This window comes from Haemorhous mexicanus, chromosome 29 (genome assembly GCF_027477595.1).
Source record: "Haemorhous mexicanus isolate bHaeMex1 chromosome 29, bHaeMex1.pri, whole genome shotgun sequence".
NCBI classification, from domain to species: Eukaryota; Metazoa; Chordata; class Aves; order Passeriformes; family Fringillidae; genus Haemorhous; species Haemorhous mexicanus.
In genome coordinates this window covers 619308-644978 of record NC_082369.1, presented here as the reverse complement: position 1 = coordinate 644978, position 25671 = coordinate 619308, and the positions used below count along the sequence as shown (strand labels likewise).

General features: G+C 51.7%; 1 protein-coding gene and 2 non-coding genes across 6 annotated transcripts; 2 read left to right on the top strand and 1 right to left on the bottom strand.

Moving 5' to 3' along the window:
• The first annotated feature begins 4683 nt into the window (after positions 1-4683).
• On the top strand, positions 4684-4756 carry TRNAV-CAC (transfer RNA valine (anticodon CAC)). Its single transcript has one exon. It is a non-coding gene; the product is annotated as a tRNA-Val (tRNA).
• A 349-nt stretch (positions 4757-5105) lies between these two features.
• On the bottom strand, positions 5106-5177 carry TRNAG-UCC (transfer RNA glycine (anticodon UCC)). The gene has a single exon. It is a non-coding gene; the product is annotated as a tRNA-Gly (tRNA).
• Positions 5178-5804: 627 nt separating this feature from the next.
• On the top strand, positions 5805-25462 carry DPP9 (dipeptidyl peptidase 9). Of its 4 annotated transcripts, XM_059870042.1 has the most exons (22): positions 5805-5874; positions 7673-7760; positions 10173-10275; positions 10372-10426; positions 13033-13145; positions 13826-13999; positions 14583-14751; positions 14919-15032; positions 15296-15424; positions 15921-15982; positions 16501-16601; positions 17975-18152; positions 18341-18506; positions 18588-18667; positions 20455-20607; positions 20757-20892; positions 21674-21819; positions 22312-22458; positions 22598-22750; positions 23194-23336; positions 23634-23745; positions 24159-25462. In XM_059870042.1, exons 2-22 carry the CDS (start codon positions 7705-7707, stop codon positions 24249-24251), a joined length of 2583 nt encoding a protein of 860 aa, XP_059726025.1. In that variant the 5' UTR covers positions 5805-5874; positions 7673-7704; the 3' UTR covers positions 24252-25462. The 4 variants fall into 4 exon arrangements, with proteins under 4 accessions (XP_059726025.1, XP_059726022.1, XP_059726024.1 ...); XM_059870039.1 differs by having other exon boundaries at positions 10173-10426; XM_059870041.1 differs by lacking the exon at positions 7673-7760 and having other exon boundaries at positions 5817-5874; positions 10173-10426.
• The last annotated feature ends 209 nt before the right edge of the window (positions 25463-25671 follow it).

Below are 25671 nucleotides of genomic sequence, written 5' to 3'. Positions count from 1 at the left end.
TCAGGTTACAGAGGCCATCTCAGGAATACTGGGATTTACACAGTCACAACTCAGGAGCATCCTAGATGATGCCATTTGCTGGAGAATAACAATCTCTACCTATATCCACATAACTGTATTGTTCTGATTTATTTTTATATACGGGTGTCTGCACTAATAACATGATCAGATATCACTTTTATGTCTTCTTGTTTGGAACCCACAATGATCACACTCCTAAGCTGTCAACAAGAGCTGGACTCCTGCCTCTTCTGCTTCTGGGTCCCCCCGCGTGCAGGGACAGAGAGTGTTGTCCAAATGCTCCTGGAGCTCTGGCAGCCTTGGGGCTGTCACCATTCCCTGGGGAGCCTGGGCAGTGCCCACCACCCTCTGGGGGAAGAACCTTTTCCTAATATTCCACCTCACCTTCCCCTGACAGACAGCACATTTTTGTGCTACCACAGTTAAACTGCTTTTGGTACCTGGGCACCTCCAGGCTCCACTGCAGTGTGGGCTTTAGAATGTAAATCATAATGTAAACCAAAGTGGGCTGTTGCTGTTTTTGTTGTGTTCTCACAACTACACAGCTAAAAATACACCAAATAGTATAGCTGTAAAGCAGTGAAAACTAGCAACCATATATTTGTATTTTGAGAGAAATTAGGGCTATTATGGTTGCTCCAGACGGGCTTCCTAGAGGAACTGGGTGGATAATTTCACTGGGTGCTCTGACCATCTGCTGAAGGGAACATACCTTTTAACAACATGTCTCGTTTTGGCTCCGTGCCTTCAGGGCCACCTCCCTACAACAGGCACTATTTCAGTGCTTAATTACATTTACTGTTAAAAAGGACAACTTATTTTTAGTGCCTGCCTTTCCAGTATCAGCTGGTGGCCACGGAATATTCCGCTGCCTGTGTGTGCCCGTGGGAAGCAGTGTGTTTCAATCAGCCTGGGAATTATGTAGGCCATTGTAGCTGATGGCCCAGGGTAGCTCTAAGCTGTCTTGTATTTAAAAAAAAAAATTATTCATGTGTGAACAAACAAATGAAGGGGAATAGGAACAACTGATACTTCAGCCTAACCTAGTTTCCTCCTTTTGGCACTGACTGGCACACTCAGTGCTTTGGCTCACCTACTTTTTTACTATCAGTAGTAGAAATTATAACAATTGCAATTTTAGTATGCAAATTATGACTTGGTAATACAATGAACATTTTTCTTAAGTATTGTTTTTTGTTTACAGCTTTTTCTTGCAAGTGCAAAAGAATATCAATCTGTCTTTCCAAAAAGACTGAATTTAATGGCTGATTATGTCTTTCCACTTTTCCACACCCACAATTTCTCCCCCTGGTTTTTGGCCCAATGTAGCAAATGGGGACCTATAAAAGTCCAACCTGGGGCACAAAATACCATTCATTTATTCCTGGGAGACTTGAAGGGGTGGACTCTCATTTTTAAACTTACCTGCCCTTCCTTTGCATATGGATTTACCTGGATAAATTCATTTAGACCACGACAACATCTTGCTGAAAAGATCAGGATCTTGCTGATAGCTCTGAGCACGCTGCTCTTGTGTCCTCCCATGGCCAGATAAACATGAACATCTGCATTGCCAGTGTAAAAACAGCAATGAGGATATTCATGAAACTGGGGGGAGAAATGGGACGAGGCTCCAGTGCTCACATCCTCCTAGAAAACTCTCCCCAGGACCTCTCTCTGAAGGCAGACACTTGGATGGCTTTGAGAACCTGAGCTGAGCTCATTTTGGGGGAGCTGCTGGTATTTTCCCAAACACACCCATCCATAAAGAAGCCAGTGAAGGATCTCAGAGCACACCAGGTGCTCAGGCCAGGAATGGACTTTTGGAGAACTTATGAGGGGAAAGAAATTGGGCAACGCTGGGGATTGCAACTCAGGTCATGGAATCATAGAATACTCTGAGTTAGAAGGGGACCCCAAGGATCATCAGTCCAACTCCAGGCCCTGCACAGGACACCCCAACAATCAGGAAGATCCCCCTGAGCCTCCTTTTCTCCAGGCTGAGCCCACTCAGCTCCCCCAGCTGCTCCTGGTGCTCCAGACCCTTCCCCAGCTCTGTTCCCTTCCCTGGACACACTCCAGCCCCTCAATATCCTTCTTCTCCTGAGGGGTCCAAAACTAGTCACACCTTTGTCTCACAACCAGTGATACTTAAAGACCAATTTCCCAGGGGCACATGGCTGTGGTGTGGCAGAGCTTGTTTGTGCCCAGGCAGTGAGTGAGCCCTCTGTCTCCTGCTGACCATGCCACCCCTTCTATGCCTCAGCATCACCTGCTGGGTGAGTGTCTGCCCCTCCAGGATCCCCACGTGGGGAGGAGGTCCCAGCACCCCCCAACTCCCAGCATCTGTGCCACTTGCTTGGCCTCTTTTCCTTTATGCTGCTCCCCTGCACCGTCGTGTGACAGCTATTGTGTGGCCCCTGCCGCACAAAAGCCAGCCTGACCTAATTTAAATCAGTGCTATTGAAGCCGTTCTTGTTTTATCTCCCAGCACAAGGGCTGTGCTCCCCGTTTCAGAGGCAGAAGAAATGAATGGCTAATTGGGGGGGTATTGTGCACGGCAGCAGCGTCGTCTCCCGGCCCTGATTGTCAGCTCTCCTGCTCCACGGTGCTTCCAGCTCCCCTCTTGGAACAGGCTTTGGGAGTGGAGGGAGGAAAAGGGGAGAATGGGACTGTGCAGCCAGCGCAGCGTGTCAGAGAAACAAAGCCGAGCACGGCCGCCGGTGAGAGCTGGGGGAGGGCTCCTCGCTCAGAAAGGGCAGATGCTGGTGACAATAGAAGAGAATCTCCAGCCTTCACCTCCAAATGAGCCCCCGGTTCTTTTTTCCCTGCCACAGTCCTTCCCCGTGCTCTGGGGACCGTGCCCGGGGAGCGGGTGAGGCCCAGGGCTGCAGCGCCACACGGGTGGGAAGTGCTGGGAGCAGAGGAAGTGGGGTAGGTCACGGACTGGAAGGGAGAATGCTGCAGGATCTTTGTCCTGTGGGTGAAGTTTGAGCCGTCCCTGACAATGGATCTTTGTCAGAAAAGCCAGAACATCCCGGGAGCCATTCCAGCAAGCAGGAAGCAGCGGGAAGAGGGCCCCAAAGCCAGTGCTGCCCACACAAGGCGCATCCACAGCCCACGGCTCGGTGTGGTGCTGCCAGAACCAGGCCCCACCGTGGGTTTGGGAGTTCACACCGACAGCACGACGTCTCCCATGGAATCCCTGCCTCTGCCTCCCACAGGTACCTTCCAAGAGCTTCCTCGCTGGGGCTGTTTGTTCTGTGGCTCCTCTCTCCACCATCGCCAGACTGAAAGAGGGCTGCAAAAGAAAAACAAAACCCAGAGCGTTTGAATCTTCCCACGGATGGTTTTGGGTCACTCGCAGATCCACTTCCCCTGCTCGAGGGAGGGGACCTTGCCCCCAGCTATTGATCAGCTCTGCCCCAGCACGCTCAGCTGATGCTCAGTGCAAAGGTTGTAACCAGTCCTCCCTGCAGCTCTGCCAGCTGCAGGCAAAAAGGATTTCATTCCAGGATGTTTAACAACAACACGAAGCAAACAAGTCCCGAGACATCGGGCTTGTCACGGACTTGGAGGTAACATTATAATCCTTATCGTAAATCACATCAGAATAAAGCACTGGCAAGGCCTGAAGTTAAAGGACAAGGGACAACCTCTTCTCTACCTCTTTTGGCCCCAAATCAAAAGATCAGCTACAAAATTGTAAAATGAAATTGTAAAATGAAAAGTAGATTTTATTAAGAGCAAGTGTTATTAAAAGTGAGGTTCTTTTTGCTTTCATCTATGATTCATTTCTCCCTTCTAAGCTTTTCTCTGCAGCCAGCAGAGCATAAAGTACACTTCAACAAAGAAAACAAAACAGGAAAACATAATTCTCATGTTACCACCTGATTTAAATGGCTGAGGTTTTACCAAAAAGAGATGGATTGCCATTAAGTAAGTTGTTAACATTGCAGTAGGGTAAGAGGAACAAACTTAGAGCTATCTGGGATTGTCAGCTCTTGACTGAGGGTGGTGAGGCCCTGGAATGGAATTCCCAGAGCAGCTGTGGCTGCCCCTGGATCCCTGGGACTGTGCAAGACCAGGCTGGATGAGATTTGGAGCATCCTGGGACAGTGGAAGCTCCCCCTGCTCATGGCAGGGGGTGGAATGAGATGAGATTTCAAGTCCTTCCAATTCAAACCAGTCTGGCATCTTGTGAATCTGTGATTGTCAACAGGTCTGTCCTTGGGGGCCATTCCTCTTCCAGCCCCCGTCCCCTGGAGCAGGCGGGTCCTGTCCCTCCCGGGCGGCTCTCCAGGGAGCTCCACTCCCTGTCGCCACTATTCTACCGACATCTGGTGGCAGCTGCCTTAGGGAAAAGCGACATTTCTTCAGCAGCGCCCTGCGCCCCCGCAGCGGGAACCTCCCTGTGGGGCCGTGTCATCTCTGAGGGGACCGCGGAAACAATGCCCGGGACACGCACCTCAGTCCTCTCCTGGGACCAGCGGGTGTCTGAGAACTCCAATGAGTCTTTGATGATAATCACTGGGTGTCCCGCGCGGCGCTTCTCGGGGTTTGCGGGAGGTTTATTTTGAGGCCGCCGTGAGGGAGATCCGAGTCCCCTCAGCCGCCATGGTAGAAACATGCCCCATTGCCAGGATAGCCTTCCCATAACGGGTTTCCGTAGTGTAGCGGTTATCACGTTCGCCTCACACGCGAAAGGTCCCCGGTTCGATCCCGGGCGGAAACACCTGTTTTCCTTCACCTCGGCGTGGTTTTTTGTGGCCGTTCAGTTTCTTGTTGTTTTGGTTCGGAGGGGACTTGAGTTTTTGGTTTAGTTTTTTCTTTGCGGCTTTTTTTATTCTGAGTTATTTGTTTATCTCCCCGACGTCTCCTCACGACTCGGGGTCTCCACCGCGAGTCGGGAAGTGAAGTAACCGGCAGCACGCGCCTCATCGCTGACCGGTGCCCGCCTCCCGCCGGGGCTAAGTGGGCAAAGCGCAGCCGGGCGGGCGCTCCGCGTGCCGCTGCATCTCAATTCGGATTGGGATCCGTGAAAAACGAGGAAAAAAAAAGGTAACGGAAGAACAAAACAACACTGCGTTGGCCGGGAATCGAACCCGGGTCAACTGCTTGGAAGGCAGCTATGCTAACCACTATACCACCAACGCCGCTGAAAAGCTGACTCCCGGCTTCCCTCAGGAGCATCACCCAGCGGGACCCAACCATTCTCTTGAAAAGGGGGGCAAAGCACAACGAAAGATGAGCATGATTCCACAGCCGCGCTATGACGGCAATAAATGCTGAATTTGGAGCCCATCACTGAGGGAGAGAAGAATCTTTTCTCCGTGCTTTTTTTACCCTGTATCAGCCTCAATTCTCTCTGTGCCCACCCTCTCCAAGAAGGTATTGCACGGACTGCCCAGGGAGGCGGCAGACTCACCGTCCCTGGAGGTGTTTAAGGACAGACTTAGCTCCATGGTCTGGATGACAAAGTGACTATCGGTCACAGGTTGGACTGGATGACCTCAGAGACCTTTTCCGACACCTAATCTATTCTGTGTCATTTTCTAATAGCTCCGTACTCCCGCAGGCATCTCCCCCCCGCTAGAGGCACTGGTTGCTCCCGTGCCGCCCGGGCGCGCTCCCGCCGCGCGCGCGCGCGCGCTCCCGCCACTTCCGCCGCCGGGTGAGAGGTCGCGCCGTGGCCGCCGCCGCCCCCGCGCCCCCGTTTCCGGGGCTGCCCCGTGCCCGGGACATGGAGCGGCACTGACGGAGCCGCCGCCGCCCCCTCCCTCCCCCGCCCTCCCTCCCGCGCAGGAGCCACCCCCACCCCCGCCCAGCACGGGGAGGTCGCCGCGCCCCGCGGTGAGTGAGGAGGGGAGGGGGGGATGGCGGGGACGGAGGGTCCCGCCCCGGCGCGGGCAGGGCTGGGTGAGGCCCACGCCCGTGAGGGGCGGCTGAAGCGGGCGGGGAGCGCGTGCCCGCTCCGTGGGCCGCGTCCCCTCTGCCCTGGGCGGGGGGGTGCCCGGGGGCGCGGTGTTTGCCCCTTCCGTGGGCTCTTTTCCCCCCTAGGGATGGCGGCGGCCTCTCCTTGCCCCGGGGGGCGTTTGCTCGCCCGGGCTGGGCCCAGGCCTGGCCCTCGGGGTGGTTTGCAGTTCACTCCCCCCACAGGCTGCCCATGGATGGGGTGATGGGGGGCCCCTGCCCTTGTGGGGGGGTCCCGTGTCCCCCCCAGCAGCCCCGGCTGGGCGCAGGCGGGCGAGGGGCTGCTCGCTCCCCTTGCACGGGAAGGACCCGTCTGCAGCAGGGAGGGACATGGGGGGCACAGGATGCTCCATCCCCGGGGATTGCCCCTCTCCTGCTGTCCCGAATCCCGGCCTTTCCTCTGCACCAAGGGCAGAGCTCCCGGCGAGAGCTGCAGAGGGACACGGGCTGCTGGCAGCCTTTGCCGGAGCTCATCCCTCTCTGGAGGAATCTCCACCGCTTTATCCCACCCTCAATTCCTTTAATTTTTTGAGATCTTAAAGCTCCCAGCCACGACAGGGACACGTTGTAAGGGCTCCTGTAGGTGACTCTGTTCCTGTGTTCCGTTGGCTCTTCCCAAATGATTCACGCTGGTTCCTGATCTCTTTTGTGTATTTTGCTCAGTTTCTTTTTTTTCCTCCTCGTTCAAGATTTTACCGTTCCTTCCTTGTGTGAAATGCATCATCTGGGCTGGGTGCAGTGAGGGTTAAGATGTTCCTCGGAGTCATTAAAATCACACAGCAGCCGAGCCTGGCAGGACCTGGGGAAGTCTCTGGTCCAACCCCTGCTCAAGGCAGGGTCAGGTGGGGGATCAGACCAGGTTACTCAGCATTCCTGAGCATCGCTCCCGCTGCCCTCCCTGCCTGCATCAAAAACTGCCCTTAAACTGCTGAACGCTGCTGCTTCCTCCCTCTCTGCTCTCCTCTGCAGCGCAGGAGTTTCTTTGGGAGGCTTTGTCTCTCCTGGTCCCTGTGAGTGTGCTTTTGGTGGAGAAATGGCTGTTTGGGGAGAGCAGGAGCCTCGACAAAAGGCGGTGGCGGGTCTTGAGTGTGTCTGTGATTCAGAGCTAAGGACCTTTGTACTTGGGGAGACAGGACAGCAGTGAAGCACCTTCCTGTGCTCCTGGAGAGCAGATTGGTGTGGGGAGCCAGAGTTCCTCGTGGCAGCAGGCTGAGGCACAGGGAAGCAGCATTCAGGCTTGGAAGATAAATGTGGTTTTTAAGTCCCAGGTGGGACTGTGACCCTCTGGCTGGCTCCTTATGGTGTGTCCTTTGATTCTTCCCTCTAAGTGTATGGACCAGACCTCTGTTGTATCAGTTTTTAGTACCTGATACTTGCAAGAATTCCAGGATTTTGGGAAGGGGATGACAGAAAGGTTCAGTACTCAAGATTCTCGGATTTTAAGAAGAATTTGCTGGGAAGGAACGAGGCACACCACAGAGTTCACTGGGCCTCGTTGTTCAGATGAAGTCTCAGATTTATCAGGGCTGTTCAAACCCAGGCTGTGCTGACAGAACAGATTTGGACCAAGGAATGAAACCCAAGGCTGGGATTCCCGCTCAGCTGGAAATGTGACCTGTGGAAGATGCCTTTACCCAGCAGTTGAATGAAATCTCCTTTCTCCCCTCTTCCTCCCCAGTTTCCTGTCCTGCCCAGCTCTCTGAGTAGTTAATGCAGAAGATAAAGAGGGTTCGTCTGGAAAACGAGACTGCAGGAAGTTGGAGAAGGTATGTCCAGGCCCCTGGGTGGCCTCTGTGTGCTGTGGGACAGAGCAGCAATCACCTCTGCACTGAGAGAAATCCCATCTGTGCAGTCCTGCCCAGGGAGCTCTGTGTCAGGATCTGTGAGTCAGGAAGTGACTCAGGACAATAACTTGTTTCACTCACCTCCAATATCGAGCTTTACAGTTTTTTCTGGGTTCTGGTTTCCCACCTGTGCTTGTTGTCCCCTCCAGACTAACACCTTCTCCCAGAGGAGGGCTTGGTGGCTCACCCACCTCACCTGACAGGGCACAAATGGCATTAAAAGATCCCCGAGGGGCAGCTCCATGTTTTTGGGAGTGGAGAGAGCAGTGTTCCTGCAACAGCTCTGAGTCATCTCAGTCCCTGCCTCAGCGTGGGGCAGAAGGGACAGGGCCTCTCCAGCAAGGTGGAAATCTTCTATGTGCTATTGCTGCCTGTCTTAAGGTGGTTAATAACTGGTGTCTTGATCCAGCTCACGTTTGAGTAATGCAATCCCAAAATCTGCTCTGAGATAAGTTAGTCCAAGTACTTATTTACTTACGTACACGGTGTTGCCAAACACTGACTACGACTTTTTCCAGAGGTGGCTGTAGTGACAAGGCAGAAATCTGAGTTTCCTTTTACTCCCTATCATGCCAGGACCTAAGTTTTAGGAGTTTTTTTTCCATTCTAGTGGGAGGTATCCCTGCCCATGGCAGGGGTCTGGAATTAGATGATCATTAAAGTTGCTTCCAGTTCAAACCATTCTGTGATTTTGTGAGTCCACCAAGCTCCAGCAGTGCCAGTGGTAATTCCCAACACTCCCACCTCAGTTTGTGTGGTGGGTGCTGTGCTTATCTCACTTCCCCACACCATTCTAGTGTCGAAATCACCAGGATGAGAACAGTGCCAAGCTTAGAGCTGTGCTGGCACATGATAAAATCATGGCAGTATATTTTGGAAGGGGCTCCAGGCTCCAGTTCAGCTGAGGACAGGTACCAGTATGACATTTGTGGATTGGTTTTAAAGGTTAAACTTTCACTTGTGAGGAGCCAGCCTGGCTGAGTGAGATGGATTCATCAGCTGGATGAGAGTTACCCCAGGGCCAGGCTTTGTGAGCTAAAGCCAGAGTATTTAACTGACCTGCAGTGGGATGGGGTTGGGAGAGCTGCTCTCAGTTTATGGATGTTCATGCTCTTTCTGCCATGTGTTTCTGACAGGCAGCACTTCTGCCTTCAGCTGAGATTTCAGCTGCTGCAGTGGAGAGCCTGGATACAGGCAGAGGCCACAGACACACAGTCTTAAAACATCCCACATCTCTTTTGTGGTTTCACTTGGGCTTCCTGCCTGCCTTTGATTGGAAAATGCTCCTCTTTATCCTTTTTGAAGCTGTGGATTTACTGCTGGGCAGTAGGTACCAGGAGTACCTACGGAATTATTTTGGGATCTTGTTCTTGTGTTACTTTTGGCACATTTTGTACAATTTCAGGACTTAGGAGTCTGAGGAGATGTTACATTTTCAACTCTTGCACAACACTGATTCTGTCTCCTTGGACCAAAATTATCCAAGCTAATTTTGTCCAGTAAATTGAAGTTCTTCTGAAATTCTCTGTAACATTCTTTCAGGTACCTCCAAAACCCCAAAAATGTCCTCTTGGAGGGACATCCTGCTTCTCAAGTGGGGTGTCAGAAACAGGTTTCCCTAGTCCTCAGCTCATTCCTGCTTTGCAGTGGATGACATCACTGACCTTGGGCAAGTCTGTGGGTCCACCTCCCCTCAAATTAACATTTGTGTTAATGTGGAGGCGGTTCTTGTCCTCTCCTTCCACACCTGCTCACTTGGAAATCTCTGAGGAATGTGTGCCACGTTTCTCAGGATACAACCAGGGTCTGCTCCTGCTGCCTTCTCTCTCTTAGCAAAGCAATTGCACCTTTTTTCCCCTCTTTCCCATCTCTCTTACATCATTCCTGGCCTCAATATCTCCTCAGGTAAGTGAATTGCTGTGCTTGGGTGTGAACCTCTGTCCCCAAGCAATGGGCAGGTTTTCCTTCAGGGTAAGAAGGGGATTCCACTTCTGGGGTCTCACAGGGCAGGAGTTTATGATAGCTCATAGCTTTGATGACATATCCATCTGAATTCCTGGAGTGGTTTTCCTTTGAGTCAAGCTGTTTGTTGTCTGCACCAGAATCTGCTGCTTGAGCTTCCTTTAACAGCTTATTCTAGAGCTAGCCCTGGGAGAGGGAGTTCTCTGAGGTCAACACCTTCATTTACAGGATTCCATATGGGATGGGAGATGGACTTTTCCTTTCAGTGTGTTTAAAATGTAGTCCTTGAGTGCAGAGAATTCCAGGATGTGTAGTTAAAGAAGCACCTGCTTGATTTTAAGGCTCAATTCTCTCCCTCTTCTCCTCCCTCAGTTTTTTGCCCAGTTCTGAAGGGGAAGCGAGGATGACTGCAGTGGACACGCTCTCAGACAGCTCCGAAGTGGTCGAGATGGAGGATGTGCCTTCCCAATTCCAGGTGCAAAAGCATTCTTGGGATGGGCTGCGTGACATTATTCACAGCAGCAGGAAGTACTCGGGCATGATAGTGAACAAAGCTCCCCATGATTTCCAGTTTGTCCGGAAAACAGAGGAGTCCAGCCCGCACTCACACCGCCTCTATTACCTGGGTAAGCCTCGTGCCAGCAGCAGGGGAACCTGGGGCTCTTCCAACTCAGCAGGCAAGGGAGGGGCTGGGAGGGATCTCCCTTGGTGAGATTTGGGAACTGAGATTGGGTAACGTGGCTCAAGGCCTGCAGGATCTTCTGCAAAGCCTGGGATGAGCAGGGACTCCCCAGTCCCAGACAAGCCTCAAACACAGGGCTCAGCTGTGACGAGGGGAAGTGTTGGCCAGCCAGCACTTCTGTGTCCTTTGTCACGCAGGGGATGGGGCAAGAGAAGGGACTATCTCGTGCCTCTGTAGCTTGTGAGAAGTGGGATTTCCTTGCTTCATTAACCAGACTGACTTTCCAAGAAATTCACTGTCAGTAATGACTAATTACATGTTGCAACATATTAATGGCAGGGTGGTGGTGTCTCCTGCTGTGTTAGGTATCATGAAGGTAGGATGCTTTCAAAAGCAGGGAAGAAAATTGAGCTGGGAATGAGCTGTTCCTGGCATTTGCAGGGAAATATCCCTTTCCTTCAGTGGGACTGAGAGCAGAATTCCGTGTTGTAGGGGTCCCTTGTTACAGATGGAGCCACAATGTAATTAATGACAGGTTGTTGGATTTTAGTAACTGGATCATTTTGTGGCTGGTAACATGGGAAGCTTTATAGCCTATAAAGAGTTTGTTGTGCTTTGGGGCATGAGCTGATCATTACTGGGCCAGTACAAAAGTTGCCAGATGTGCAACTCTGTGCAGTTACTGCTGCCCTGAAGTGACCCTGCTGTTCTTCCTTCTTTTTCCAGGTTTTGAGTGTAGGTCACTGTAGGATGCTGGGTTTGAGGGAGTGATTTGTGTTGTCACTAAGCAGCTCCTGTGTGCCAGTGACTTCATTTGTGTAGTTCTCATAAATTGTTGGGACACAAGTGCTGCTCTGAAGGGCAGGATCCAGAACTGGCATATTTTTCTTGTCAAGTCTGAGCAGTGAGGCTTGATTTAAAGCTTGAATGTATTTCCAGTTCACTTTGATACTGGTTTTGATCTAGATGATTAAAGAACTCAGTGGCTAATTTTAAATTTTTTTTAATGTTCTGTTGTATGAAATGGCAACCAAAGCAGCTACGGGGTGGTTGGTGTTCTGCCAGGGTGTGACTGTTCCAGGAGCCAGAACCAGGAATGAGGATACACGAGTGCCTTTTCAGTGTTTCCTTCCTTAAGGAATTGTACAGGGCTTAGAGCAGAGTAATCCCTCAGTTAAGATCAGCATCAGCCAGGTAATCCCAGGGTACCTCTTCTCAGATGTCCCTAAAAAAGGGTAAATGCTGATTTAAATGCTGATTCTTTTCCATGATAAATGGACACTCCCAGGGATGGGGCAGCCACAGCTTCTCTGGGCAGCCTGTAAGTTCACAAGTGTTTAACTCCGTGTGCTGTTACTGCCCCAGCATGAAATAACATTTTAAAGTGTTTAAATAAAACTGAGGAGTGGATGGAGAGTCCTGATGAACTTTGCTGTAGGGTTGAATATTTCATTTGGAAGCAAAGTAAACTGTCTTTTGGGGAGGAAGGCAATATTTTCCTTGTAAATGCCAATTGATTGTAGTCAGCCTGAGGTCATTGGAGAGAGTTCTAACCTAAGGGGAGGGGAAGTCCAGGTCACAGTTGCCTGAGTGTCAGATACGTGTGTCCAGAGTCATTTGTTCCCCTCTGCAGTTTTTCCTGTGTGGCCATCCTCAATCATTCCTGGGCCATCCCCACAGAGTTTTGTGTTGTATCGTGGCAGATGCTGCTTATGTTAAACACCACATGCTCAGCACTTTGGTGTTCCTGGATCTCTGAGGATTAGATCTTCACATATTGCTCTGCTTCCTGAGCACTTATTAATATTTCAGTTTTAATTTGAAGTAACTACTGCTGGGTCAGCCAGCTCAGAAATCTCTCTGTTCTGCCCAGAGCATGTGCAGAGTAGGCAGTATCAGGGCACACATCCCTGTGTGAATTTCTGATCCAGGGAGTCTCTGCAGCATAAGTAGAGGCCAAGTTCATGGTCTTTGTTTTGGTGGAGGCTGTCAAAATCACATGTCAGGATATTTGATGGTTGTTTTGGAAGTTGGATTAAGGCCAGGAGCTCATTTGATAACCACAGTCAAAGGCTTATGTAAAATGACAAGGTCTTTTGACTCTGTAGGATACTGTTTCACATTTGAATGGGCTCTCTGGAGCTTCCAGGCTTTTCCTTCCGCCCTTGCAAGCTGCTGCCTTGGCCTGAATCAGGTCCCTGTAGCAAATTTCTCTATGAGAAATGTGGAGAGTAATGTTGAGTCACCCATTCAGGGAGTGGTGCTCTTAGAGTGGATCTGGAGCATGGGAGGACAGGCACAGAGGGGAAAATTGGACCTAAAACATTCTGGAGAGGTGGGGTAGTGTTAAATCTTGCTTAGGAAAATTCCAAACAAATCAATATCGAAGTGGTTTAGATGTTATTCTGGGATTGATCTGGGAGCTGCTTGGGAAGGAATGTGGGTAGAGGTCTCTGGGCAGCCCCAGCCCCTGTTTCCAGACTTCTGTTTGAATTTGCTCTTTGTCCTGGTTAATTCATCTTAAGGATGATGCTTTTGTCCTCCTAATAGGAATGCCATATGGTAGCAGAGAGAATTCCCTTCTTTACTCAGAGATTCCCAAAAAGGTACGGAAGGAGGCCTTGCTGCTCTTGTCCTGGAAACAGATGCTGGATCACTTTCAGGTAAGCCAGAGTGGGAAGAGCCTGGGGACACTGGGTGATGCTGTGGTGGGGTCATCTGTGTGGTGTGTGTCATCCTTCCTGCTGTTAAAAAGTTGGGAAAGTTGAGTTTAAATTGTGCTTCTGCCTTACACTGTTAGAAAGGGAGGGAATTTTCCCCTCCCTGGTTTCAGTATCTTCATGTCCTTTGTCACTGACAGCCTTGGAGGGTGTTGGTCTTTTCAGCCCTACTTAAACAGTTCCTGGTGGAACAGAATTTATCTGTCTTGACCCCATTTGGGCTGTGAGTTCTCTCCAGGGTAATTCAAGATCCCGGAAGAACTTTTGTTTGCAGTGTCTGACATGGAAACTGTTTGTGAAGGCTGCAGATAACGTCATTAAGTTAATTGGTTACATCTGATTTGCATAAGCAGAGTAAGCACAGCCGTTCTCACTTCATGCTGAGGTGCCAACTGTAGAACTGAGAGATTCACAGCTCAGCCCTCCTGTACAGGGAAATTTGGGGGGTGTGGGGGATTAGGCCTCCTGGACCCCACAGCTGTAGCCTGGAGTGCAGGAACTGGGGACCTGTACCCTGACACTGCTGCCTGTTTGAGCTGGGGTGTTGTGACAGGCTCAGAGCACTCCTGTGAACATTCCTCTCCTTGCAGATCCTTTCAGATATTCCTTTCCTTCAATTCTAGGCAACCCCTCACCACGGGATGTATTCCAGAGAGGAGGAGCTCTTGAGGGAACGCAAGAGACTGGGAGTCTTTGGGATAACATCCTATGATTTCCACAGTGAGAGTGGCCTGTTCCTCTTCCAGGCCAGCAACAGCCTCTTCCATTGTCGAGATGGGGGCAAGAATGGGTTCATGGTGAGTGCCAGGGATTTATTTCATGGACTCACCTCCAAGGGGCTTGATGGTTTGGATTGGAGATGGCTGCACGTGGAATCCCAGACTGGACTGGGGTGGAAGGGACCTTAAAGCCCATCCCAGTGTCACCTCCTGCCATGGGCAGGGACACCTTCCACTATCCCAGGCTGCTCCCAGCCCCATCCAACCTGGCCTTGGACGTTGCCAGGGGTCCAGGGCCAGCCACAGCTGCTCTGGTCACTCTGTGCCAGGGCCTGCCCACCCTCACAGGAGGTTCTCCTGGAGCCCCTTCATGCACTGCAAGGGGCTCTGAGGTCTTCTCCAGTGAACATTCCCAGCTCTCCCAGCCTGCCTCCAGAGGGGCTTCAGCCTTGGAGCATCTCTGTGGCTCTTCTGGACCTGCTCTAGCAGGTCCACATCTTCCACATCTTCATCCCTTTGGTTGTGGTGGCTGCTCTTGTGTCCTGTCAGGGCCACATTTGCCATCATCCCCTGGGCTGAGCTGTGTCTCTGATTTAGGCTTTTTCTCTGCAGAGCTGGGAGCTGATGTGGCACCCAGCTCTGTGTGTGTCTCTTGCCACAGGTGTCTCCAATGAAGCCTCTGGAGATCAAGACTCAGTGCACAGGGCCACGGATGGATCCCAAAATCTGCCCTGCTGACCCAGCCTTCTTCTCCTTCATTAACAACAACGACCTGTGGGTGGCAAACATCGAGACGGGCGAGGAGAGGCGGATGACATACTGCCATAAAGGTGTGGGGCTCCCTCCACCCCTGAAGGGAATTCCTCTGAGGAGCCTGGCCTGCAATACCCACATTCCCGGCTTATTTCTTACAAGTGCATTTGTCTTTTGGGTCAGCATTTTCCAAGGAGATGTAAATGCAAATTGCAAATGCTGTCTCGCCTTTGTTCCTCTCCAGGCTTATCCAATGTTCTGGATGACCCCAAGTCTGCTGGTGTAGCCACTTTTGTCATTCAGGAGGAGTTTGATCGGTTCACGGGCTATTGGTGGTGTCCCACAGCTTCCACAGAAGGTCAGTCACTGTTCTGCTCATCAAATCCTGGCATGGGACTGCTGCCTCTGGCGAGGAATGAGGTTCTGAGCATGATGTTCATGTGGGCTGTTCCTGGGGAGACCACCTGAAGGAACAAAGCACTGAGGGGATTATAATTGTGGAGTGTTTGCAGGTGGTCACTAAGAGCTGGGGCTGTACAGGTGTTCCCTCTGCACCAGTGCTCCAGGCAAGCCAGAAACAGCAGGAAATGCTGTTGTAAACATTCCTGCTCTCTGTCCCAGGTTCAGAGGATTTGAAAACACTGCGGATCCTGTATGAGGAAGTGGATGAGTCAGAGGTGGAGATAATTCATGTTCCTTCACCTGCCTTGGAGGAGAGAAAAACAGATTCCTATCGGTACCCCAGGACAGGTGGGTGAAACACGTGGGGCTGCTGAGGCAGCTCTGGACTCCTGCTGGAATCAGCACTGGAATTGGGGCTATAAACTTTGCATCATTAATCTGAGCACTTACTGGGATGTAGGAACAGGTTGTGAAAGTTGAGACCTAATTGACTCTCCGATCCCAAAACCTGCTGCAAGAAAGGCTGAACTTCAATTCCCAGCCCTAAATGAAAGGATTGCTGAGGAAGTGGAATATATCTGGTGGCATATTGTGGAATACATTCTGAGTCCCATCTTTCCTCTCCCCCCTGGGAACATGCACAGCCAGCTAGGGAAGGCAAAGCAAACTGTTCCCATTCCCAGAATGACTCTGGTGTTTGCTCACATACATATTTGATATTTGCAAATTCACACAGAGCCATTTCAGTAGGACCAGGGGCAGTTCTCCTTTAGAAGCTGTATTTTGTGTAACCACAGAATGTTCAACTTGATCATCTTGGTGTTTTTTCACTTCTTCTCTGCAGGCAGCAAAAACCCCAAGATTACATTGAAACTGGCAGAATTTAAAACAGACAGCAAGGGTAAGGTAAGTGATAGCTCAGAAAGGGACATTGCACAGAAGGGTTTTTGAAGCTCCCTAGAATCAAAACAAGGTCACAAAGAAATCCTAAATAATGTTAGTCTGGGTGTTTTAGTCTGTTGCAATAGCTGGATCTCTAATGTGTTTATCCAAGAAACAGAAAGACTTGAAAATGCTGACAAGAATCATTCTGGGGGAGATTCAGCTGGGAGTGCGGAGGGAAGGGGGAATTGGGGCTTGCCTGGTGCACCATGGCAGAGTTAGGAGGGCTGGAGCCAGGTCTAATCTGGGGCTTCAGTCCCTGCCTGTGTCCTTTCCTGTGGCCAAATGCCAAAATCATTTTGCTTTGAAGCTGTTTTTCCCTTCTCTTCCTGCTCTTTGTAGCAAGGCTTGCTTCTCCTGGCCTGACCCTTGCTGATGCCAGTAGCTAAACTTCCTTGTTGTGCCATCTCCCTGAGCTTCCCTGGGAGAAGGTGATGAGCTCTGGTGCTCTGATTTGATGGTGGGCCTTGGTTTTGCTGCAGATTGTGTGTGCTCAGGACAAAGAGCTGGTGCAACCCTTTGCTGCCTTGTTTCCCACCGTGGAGTACATTGCCCGTGCTGGATGGACCCGCGATGGCAAATAGTAAGTCTCCATTTTCCTCCCAGAATAACTTTCCCAAGGGCTCCTCTGGTTGCAGACCTTCAACATGCTTCTGCTGTGTTCATGACCTGGTTTTACAGCCCTGAGTGCCAGAAATGGCACATGAATATTTGGCTTCTTCAGTGCTGTAACATCCTAAAAGCAGGAACGAAGCAGAGCAGAGTGACAGGCTGTGGGGTTTGTCACAACCAGAGTTAAATGACATTGATGCAGTAAGTGGGCAGTCCTGGGGAATTCTTTGGAGCTGAAGATGTCTAACACAGGTACAAGGTGTTTCCTGCTGAAAATGGGGGAGTTCTGTGGGCAGTTTTACCTTTGCTCATTGGCACAGTTTGTCATCAAAGCTTGAGTCACAGGACAGGGGCAGTGGCTGTGGTGCCACATCCTTCGTGCAGCGTGTCCAAAGAGGAGGATTGCTCTGGGGCTGGCTATTGCTCCAAATGGGATACACAGTCTTGCCTGAAGAGTTGCAGAATTCACCCCAATCTGATTGAAATTTTAAAGTTCTTAATTTTTCCCCCTCCCAAGCTTGGCTGCTAACTGGTGTGTGTGCAGATTAAGTTAAGGTGACTTGGCTGTCTTTGAAGGTGGCATTCTGTAACTCATCATTAATTTTCTGCTCTGGAAAGGAAATTTAGAGAGCTTTCCAGCAGGTAATCTCAGAGGTGATTGTGATGTTCTGCACCAGAGCTTATCTAAATGTGCTGAATATCTCAGTTCCTGAAATCCTGCAGTGCTGGGGGAGAGCTGGCTCTTCTCAAATCTGTCTTTCGTGATGAAACTCCCCTGGATGCACTCACAGGCCTTGGGGTGGCTGTGCTCTGCCATCTGTCATGCTGAGAGCCTGCAGTGCAGCACCTCTTCCAGGGACTCTCCTTGGAGGGGAGCAGGGCTGGGACTGGAGCAGCTCCTTCCCCTGGCACTCGTGTTGGGTCTGTGCCTCTCCCTGCCAGAGAGCGAGGAGGAGGCTGCAGACAGAGCTCTGGGAGGGTGATCACTTCAGCTGGAGGAGAGCTGGAGCACAAACAGTGCTTCCTGGTGGAGGGGTGTCCAAGGAGGAGTTCCATTCTGGAGACAGGGCTGTGTTAGCAGTGCTCCCTTGGAACAGGCACTGGCAAATCTGTCAGACATCTCGCCTGAGCGATACCCCTGTGAAATACCAGAGCTGTCTGGCAGTACGTGTGTGTTGGCACAGCTTCCAGGGGATTAGAAAGCAGCAGTGATGAGAAAAGCTTTGCATTCAGATGCCCAAATCCTTTCTGGCAGTGGGGAGGAGAAAGGGATGCATGTTCTGAGTGTTGGAAAGGGACCTCTATTCTGTGGTACTGACATTCACCTCCGACTTCTTTCCCCAGTGCCTGGGCTATGTTCCTAGACAGACCTCAGCAGAGGCTCCAGCTAGTCCTTCTGCCTCCAGCACTCTTTATTCCAGTCCCAGAAAATGAGGAGCAGCGTGCTGAATTTGCCAAAACTGTGCCAGAAAATGTCCAGCCATTTGTGATCTATGAAGAAACCACTGATGTGTGGATAAATGTAAGAGGCTCGGGGCTGGGAGGAGAGCACAGGCTGCCCCTTCCTCCCCTCAGTTAACCATTCTCATGTTGATTTGGTGTCCAGTTAAGTCTTTGCTATGGCAGCTCAGCTACTCAGTCCCAAATTTGGTGTTGAACCAGGGGTTTGATAAAGCAGATCACTCACAGGTTTCTCATCTTGTGTGGCAGGTTCATGACATCTTCTATCCTTTCATCCAGCCGGAGGGGGAGGAGGAAGAGCTCTGCTTTATCCGAGCCAACGAGTGCAAAACAGGGTTCTGCCACCTCTACAGGGTGACAGCAATCCTGAAGCCAGGCAGCCACGACTGGGTGCAGCCCTGTGTCCACAGTGAGGGTAAGGGCTGCAGCCCTGGGAGCTCCCCTCCTGTTGTCCTTTGGGGAGGGCAGTGATTGATGCTCGTGGTCTCTCTCGTAGATGATTTCAAATGTCCCATCAAGGAGGAGGTTGCCCTGACTGCTGGGGAATGGGAGGTGCTGGCGAGGCACGGATCCAAGGTAGGGGTTATTTTTATTCTCTTGCAGTGCTCAGCTCTGCATTGTCTGCCCCCAGTCCTGGCCTGAGTCCTCCCTTACTCTTGGGACCTGCTAGAACTGCTTAAGCTTCATTTTGTTGCTGTTTTTATTGCTGCCTCTGCTTTCCCCAGAAGTGCTGTAGGCCAGTGCACATGGATCTGATTGCCTTCTTAATCAGACTTCAGATTGCTCCTTAGGTAAATCCCAGGAGTGGGTCAGGCCATAAAAAAGGACACAAGTCTGAGGTTTAAGAGCAACAAAGAACCATTTTGTGGAGAAGCTGGGGATTGCTGCCTTTGCTGAGGCGTTTTAACTCCAATGAGTTCTTGCAATGTGGAAATGTGTCCTGGCACTCAGAGTGAACTCTTGGTCTCCAGCTGATCCCTCAACAGAGCCTTTAGGAACAAGGCAGCTGGGGAATATAAAGCAATTTGGAATATGGAGAAGCTGTATCTGTTGTCGCTTGCAGAACAGCCAGAAATGAATTTTTATTAATCTTGTAGAAACCTAGTTTCATTTTTGCTTCAGGAATTAACTCCGAGTCTGATCTTTAACACTCCCAGGTGATTCTGTCAAAATAAAGACCTTGTCTGTTCATTTCCAATTAATCTGGATTTTCACTTCTCGCTTTTTAAAAGACCAACAGCTCCAAGCTTTTGGTTTCTGCTGCTTTTCCTCAATCTGCAATTAACCTGCTGTCCCTCCCCATGTGGATTCTCACTGTACATGCTGTTGATTTTGGCCACAGCTCTTCCCTGCATGTGTTATGGCTAAAATTGTGTTAGCAGCAATTATTTTGATGCATTTGTTGCTCCACAGGGCTCTGCCTGGTTTTCCTGGCCAATTGAGTTGGATGTTTTTCCCTTTGCTGTTCACAGGGGTCTTCAAACTGTGGGTTAGCCAGAAATAGCATTTGGAAACTGTAAGGTGGAAAAACAGTTCAGTTACTGTTGCTGGATCAATGCAGGATTTAAAAGCTGTCGCCTCTGTTCCTGCCTGACTGGGTGGTTTTTAGAAACAGCTTTATCTGGACAGTAAAACCTATTTTAATGTGTCTCAAAGTTTGGTGCTGAGAGCTGTTAGACTGGTCCTCCCACGAATGGGAATGCATTGCCATGATGGCTGGAAAAAAGGGACCTGTTCCTTTATAATCCAGCCATGCTGGCTGTGGCCAGGTGAGGGTTGGGCTCTTCTGCCAGGTAACAAGGGACAGGAGCAGAGGAAAGAGCCTCACGTTGCTCCAGGGGGGTTTAGGTTGGAGATGGGGGAAATGGCTTCACTGGAAAGGTGATCAGGCCCTGGGACAGGCTGTCCAGGGCACTGGGGAGTCACCAGCCCTGGAAGTGTTCAACAGGGCGTGGATGTGGCACGTGGGGATGTGGGTTAGTGGTGAACACGGTGCTGCTGGGTTCATGGTTGATCTTGGAGGGGTTTTTCCATTTTCTGAATGATTCCATGGTTCTGTAAGATGCCATAGAAGCACAGAACGTTCCTTGTTAAGAGGATGGCTTCCTGTTAACCTGCAGGGAACAAAGCCCAGCTTTCTATGCCCATTAATAAGCAAATGTTTGGAGTCTTTAACAAAAGGGCTGAGGGACTGCTGTCTGTCACTGCAGTGTGTTGTCTGCAGCTCTCCCAAGTGCTGTGTGTGTTCTCTGGCCCCTCAAGCCCCTGCCCTGAGCAGCCCTGTCATGGTCTCTGTGTGTTCTGGGCTGGCAGAGGAGCAGAGCTCGTCCCTGCCTGTCCCTGAGGCCTCTCTCCTGGCACAGATCTGGGTCAATGAGGCCACCAAGCTGGTGTATTTCCAAGGCACGAAGGACACCCCGCTGGAGCACCACCTCTACGTGGTCAGCTACGAGTCTCCCGGGGAGATCATGCGCCTCACCACTCCAGGCTTCTCCCACAGCTGCTCCATGAGCCAGGTTTGTTGTTCCTTGGGTTCCATCTCCTGACTGACAGGGATCCTAACTGGGAATGGCGATGACTCGTGGGCAGTAACGAGTCCTGAGCGCTGCTCGAGATGGGGGCAGTGCAGGACCTCATGCTCTGCCTCTCCTGTGTTCCCTGCCAGAACTTTGACATGTTCATCAGCCACTACAGCAGTGTGAGCACTCCTCCCTGTGTGCACATCTACAAGCTCAGCGGCTCTGACGATGACCCACTCCACAAGCAGCCCAAGTTTTGGGCCAGCATGATGGAGGCAGCCAGTAAGTCCTGGAGAGCGTGCCAGTGGGGCCTTTCAGTGAGAACTCCCCAGCAGTAGCCAGTAGTGGTGGGGAGGGAAGGGATCTGAGTGCCTTCACTCTGAGGGAAGGTGAATCATGTTATCTTGTGGGGGAGGTATTTCTCACTTGCCCAGGAAATGTTCTGTGGGCTTTTGATGTGTTTCACACCTGGAGCAGAAGTCCTGCTCCAGGGTGTACAGAGTTAACAAACACACAAGGATGTGGTTTTACTGTGGAATTCACTGAATGGTTTAGGTGAGAATGGATATTAAAGTCCATCCTATTCTCATGCCCTGCCATGGACAGGGACATCTTCCACTAGTCCAGGTTGCTCCAAGCCCTGTTCAACCTGGCCTTGAACACTTCAGGGTGCTTTTTAAAGAGGGAAGGGACAAGTACCTGGCATGCAGTACTGCTGCTCCATTCTGCACTGCAGGTTTTAAAGGTTTAGGTACAGCTCACAGCAGCACCTGAACCCCTGCTGCAAGCACTTTGTACCATCCCTGTTATTACCTTCTCCCACCCTGCTGTTGTGGCCCAGTGCCCACTGGAGAACTCCCAGCCAGTGAGGTTTTCCTGTGGAATCCCTTCCCTGTGCAGGCAGGTGGAGGCTGTGCTTCCCAGGGAGGGGCTCTGCTAAGCCTCGGCGTGGTTTGGTGTTGAAGGAGCCCTGCTGAGGGTCAGCTTTGGACAGGGCTGGTTCAGGGGGTGGGAGCAGAGCCTGCTCAGCCCCTCAGCACTGAGTGTGACCCTCCTGCTGCAGGCTGTCCCCCAGACTACGTCCCCCCGGAGATCTTCCACTTCCGCACGCAGTCGGACGTGGAGCTCTACGGAATGGTCTACAAACCCCACGATGTCCAGCCTGGCAAGAAGCATCCCACGGTGCTCTTTGTGTATGGAGGCCCTCAGGTAAAAACCCAGGGGAACGCTGGGGTCAGGGCTGGGGCTGCTGCCTAGGGCAGAGCTCTGTCAGTCATGCATCAAGACTTGCACTTTGGGTAGCAGTGAGCACTGTCATGGAATCATGAAATCATGGAGTGGTTTGGGTTGCAGTGACCTCAAAGCCCATCCTGTCCCACCTCTGCCATGGGCAGGGACACCTAGTATCCTAGGCTGTTCAGAGATTCAGCCTGGCCTCAAACACATCCAGCCACAGCTTCTCTGGGCACCCTGTGCCAGGGCTTCACCACCATTACAGCAAAAAACTTCCTCCTATTCTTTTTGTCCCTGTGTTTGACCTCTGCTTCAAATCTCAGATGACTTTTCCAGCATGTGGTTTGATTTCTATGGCTCTGATGGCTCGATGAGTGGCTGCTGTCCAGCTCAGGATCCTCCACTGACACAGGAAGGCACTGGAAGGCAGCTGCTGAGCTCTGAAACTCTTCCTCCCTCCTTGTGCAGGTGCAGCTGGTGAACAACTCCTTCAAAGGCATCAAGTACCTGCGGCTGAACACGTTGGCATCCCTGGGCTATGCTGTGGTGGTGATTGATGGAAGGGGATCATGCCAGCGAGGCCTCAAATTTGAAGGGGCCCTGAAGAACCAAATGGTAACATCCTCCTTGTGCTGGGGAATCTCTGATTGTTTGTCCTTCCTAAGGGTGGTGGCTGCTCACTTCCTGTGTGTTTCTGTCTCAAGTTTCTAAATGTATCAAGTCCACTAACATGAGCCTCCTTTTTGCCTTTTAGGGTCAGGTGGAGATAGAGGACCAGGTGGAAGGTTTACATTATGTAGCAGAAAAATACGGGTTCATCGACTTGAGCCGGGTCGCCATCCACGGCTGGTCCTATGGGGGCTTTCTGTCCCTCATGGGGCTCATCTGCAAACCCAACGTCTTCAAGGTGAGCCTGCACGTGGGGCTGGCACCTCTGGGACACTTGGCTCTCGCAGCTTCTGTCCCTCTTGGCAGCTGGAATTGCCATTTTGGTTTATTTGTGGTGGACAGGTGGAAATGTCCCCCTGTCCTGCCTGCCTGGAGCCCCTGACTCCAGTCCTGTGTCCTGCTGCAGCTCATCCCTGGCAGGGGCTGGAGGAGGATGGCTCTGGGATGGGCTTGGTCTGCCATACAGGGTGATGCTGATGTGCAGGAATTTTTCCCACTGTGGCCACAAGAGGAACGTCAGGAGGAGGAATCTGGGTTGTGTGTGGGATTGCTGAAGGAGAATCCTGGTCTGAGTGACAGAACAGCCCAGAGCCTTTCTGCTGCCTCTCCAGGAAAGCAGGGAACGCTTGGGCTGTTGAGCAGGCGATAATGAGGCTGTGGTGGCACCTCTCTGTTTGACAGATTGCTATAGCAGGTGCCCCTGTCACCGTGTGGATGGCCTACGACACCGGCTACACCGAGCGCTACATGGACGTCCCCGAGAACAACCAGCAGGGCTACGAGGCTGGCTCGGTGGCACTGCACGTGGAAAAGCTTCCCAACGAGTGAGTACCTGCCCCAGACCTGCTCCTGGACCTCTGCTCAGTCCCAGAGGAATGGAAACGGAGGGGTTCTGATCTGCTTTAACTCGGCAGCAGCTGGGCCACAGCACCCCCAGCCCCCCTGCCAGGGAGGGCTTGGGGCCCGTGGCCATGGCCTGGCACTGCTCTTGCCTGGGTTTGGCTTGTCCAGCTGGAAGCTCTTTGCTCAAACCCTCTGCAGAGCTTTTATCTGCTGCCTCATTGTGTTTTCCATCTGGTTTCTCATCCTGTTTCTCTCCTTATCTCTCACCCCATGTCCAGGCCAAATCGTTTGCTGATCCTCCATGGCTTTTTGGATGAAAATGTGCACTTTTTTCACACCAACTTCCTGGTATCGCAGCTAATCCGGGCTGGAAAACCTTACCAGCTGCAGGTAGGAGGGCCAGGAGTGGGGAGGGAAGGTCCCATCAATCTGGAGAAAGTTCCTTGCTGTGTGTTCTGGGGATGGGAGGGGATGGAGGCAGATCCCCACATGCTGTTGTGATGCTGGTGCCAGTGAACACCTCGCTGGACTCGAGAGGAGGCCGGGAGGTGGCACTGTGGCTGTTCCATGGCTGCCAGATGTGCCATGTGCAGGCAGGGCTGCTGCCCCGGGGCCTGGAACGTTCCTCCTCCACGAGCTGTTCTGTCCCACTGGGCAGGGGTGGCTGCAGTGAGGGAGGGGGTGCTCCAGACCTTCCCTGGCACTTCTGTGTCCTGATGGAGACTGGATGGAGGGAGCAGGGCTGAGGGGAGGGAGTTGTGTGCCTGCTGAGTGACCAATGCCCCGTGTCTGCCCTGGCACAGATCTACCCCAACGAGAGACACAGTATTCGGTGCCCTGAGTCAGGAGAGCACTACGAAATCACGCTGCTGCACTTTCTACAAGAATACCTCTGAGAGCACGAGCCTCTGCAAACTGGACACTGACAGCTCACCTGCCCTGTGCCCTCCCGCTCCCCGGCAGCGTCCAACCCAGAGCACAAGGGGCTGAGTGCCCACGTCGGGCTGGGGATACCCCCAGGCCAGGGGAAAAGCTGGAGGGCACCTTCCCTTTGGACAGTGCCACCTTCTCTCACTTTCCAAGCTGGAGGTCTGCTCCTGCTCGGCTGCTCGTCCTCCTCCTCTCCTCCAGCCTGGCTGTTCAATGCTTTTTTTGCTGCTACTCCCTCTCTCCTGGGAATCAATGGACAGTGGTCTGTGTCCTGAGGCTGAGGTTTGTGTCCATCTCTCTCTCCCCAATCCTTTTCCTCTTCCACTGCACCTGTGCAGTTCCCAAACTCTTACCTGCAAGAACTCAGTGCCTGTGTTGGAAACGGAAGAGCCGAATCAGAAGCTGCCTTAAGCCAGGAGTGTGAGGGAAGAGAACTACCTACTGCTCACCTGGGGATCTGGTCTGTGTCCTGGCCCTGCTGCCACACTGGAGCCCTGGGAGCTGAAGAGAGGTCTACAGAAGCATGCAACACTAGTCTTTTTTTTTATATATATCTATTTTCAAGTTTAAATTTGCAGAGCAGATGGAGGAAGTGGCCGGGGCCGGTAACGGCGCGCTCTGATCCTTCCTCTCATGGCCGCTCTCACTCAGAGTTGTGCCAACAGGTAGCACTGGCAGCTGGCTACAGCCAGAGCCTCTCTCCAGAGCTCACAGCAGCATTTGGGTTTTTGCAACACAAGATGGATGATATTTATGCAATCCTCCCTCCCCCTGTTCTCTGTGCTGCCTCCCGACCCCCCCTGTCCTTCCCCGAGCTTTCCAATGTGCACTGAAATTTTGGCTGTGCTTCAGTTCTCTGCGGGTCAGTGACTGGTCCCCCTGCCCGTCTACTCAGCAATGCTCTCTCCTGGTTTTTATTTACCTGGGCAACAGGAACTGCAGTTCTGGGGAGGGGGATTGAGCAATCACACCTCAGGGGAGCACATCCCCCCCTCAAGCCAAGGGTTCTGCCAGGGGCAAAACACAAACACAAACAAAACCCACCCAAATGAACCACGTCGACTTGCCCTGGAGTATTTTAAGTGCGTATTATGAAAAGAAAATATTTTTATGGATTCTTATTCTTTTATAATTATGAGTGTAAGATGTAGCGACTCATTAAAATATTGGAAAGAGACGTGGTGGCTGCTTTGGGGGGCAGGAGGAAGCAGCAGCTGCTGCCACAGCCAGAGCAGCTCTGCTGCAAGCCAAGTGCTCTGTTCTTTCTGTGCCGAGCAGTGGAGAGAATATTAAATCCCTGATGTTCCTCGGGGGAAGCACGATCCAAGCAACTGAGGGCTGGGAATCCTGGACCGTGTGCTCGGCTCAGTGTGACCTTGAGCAGTC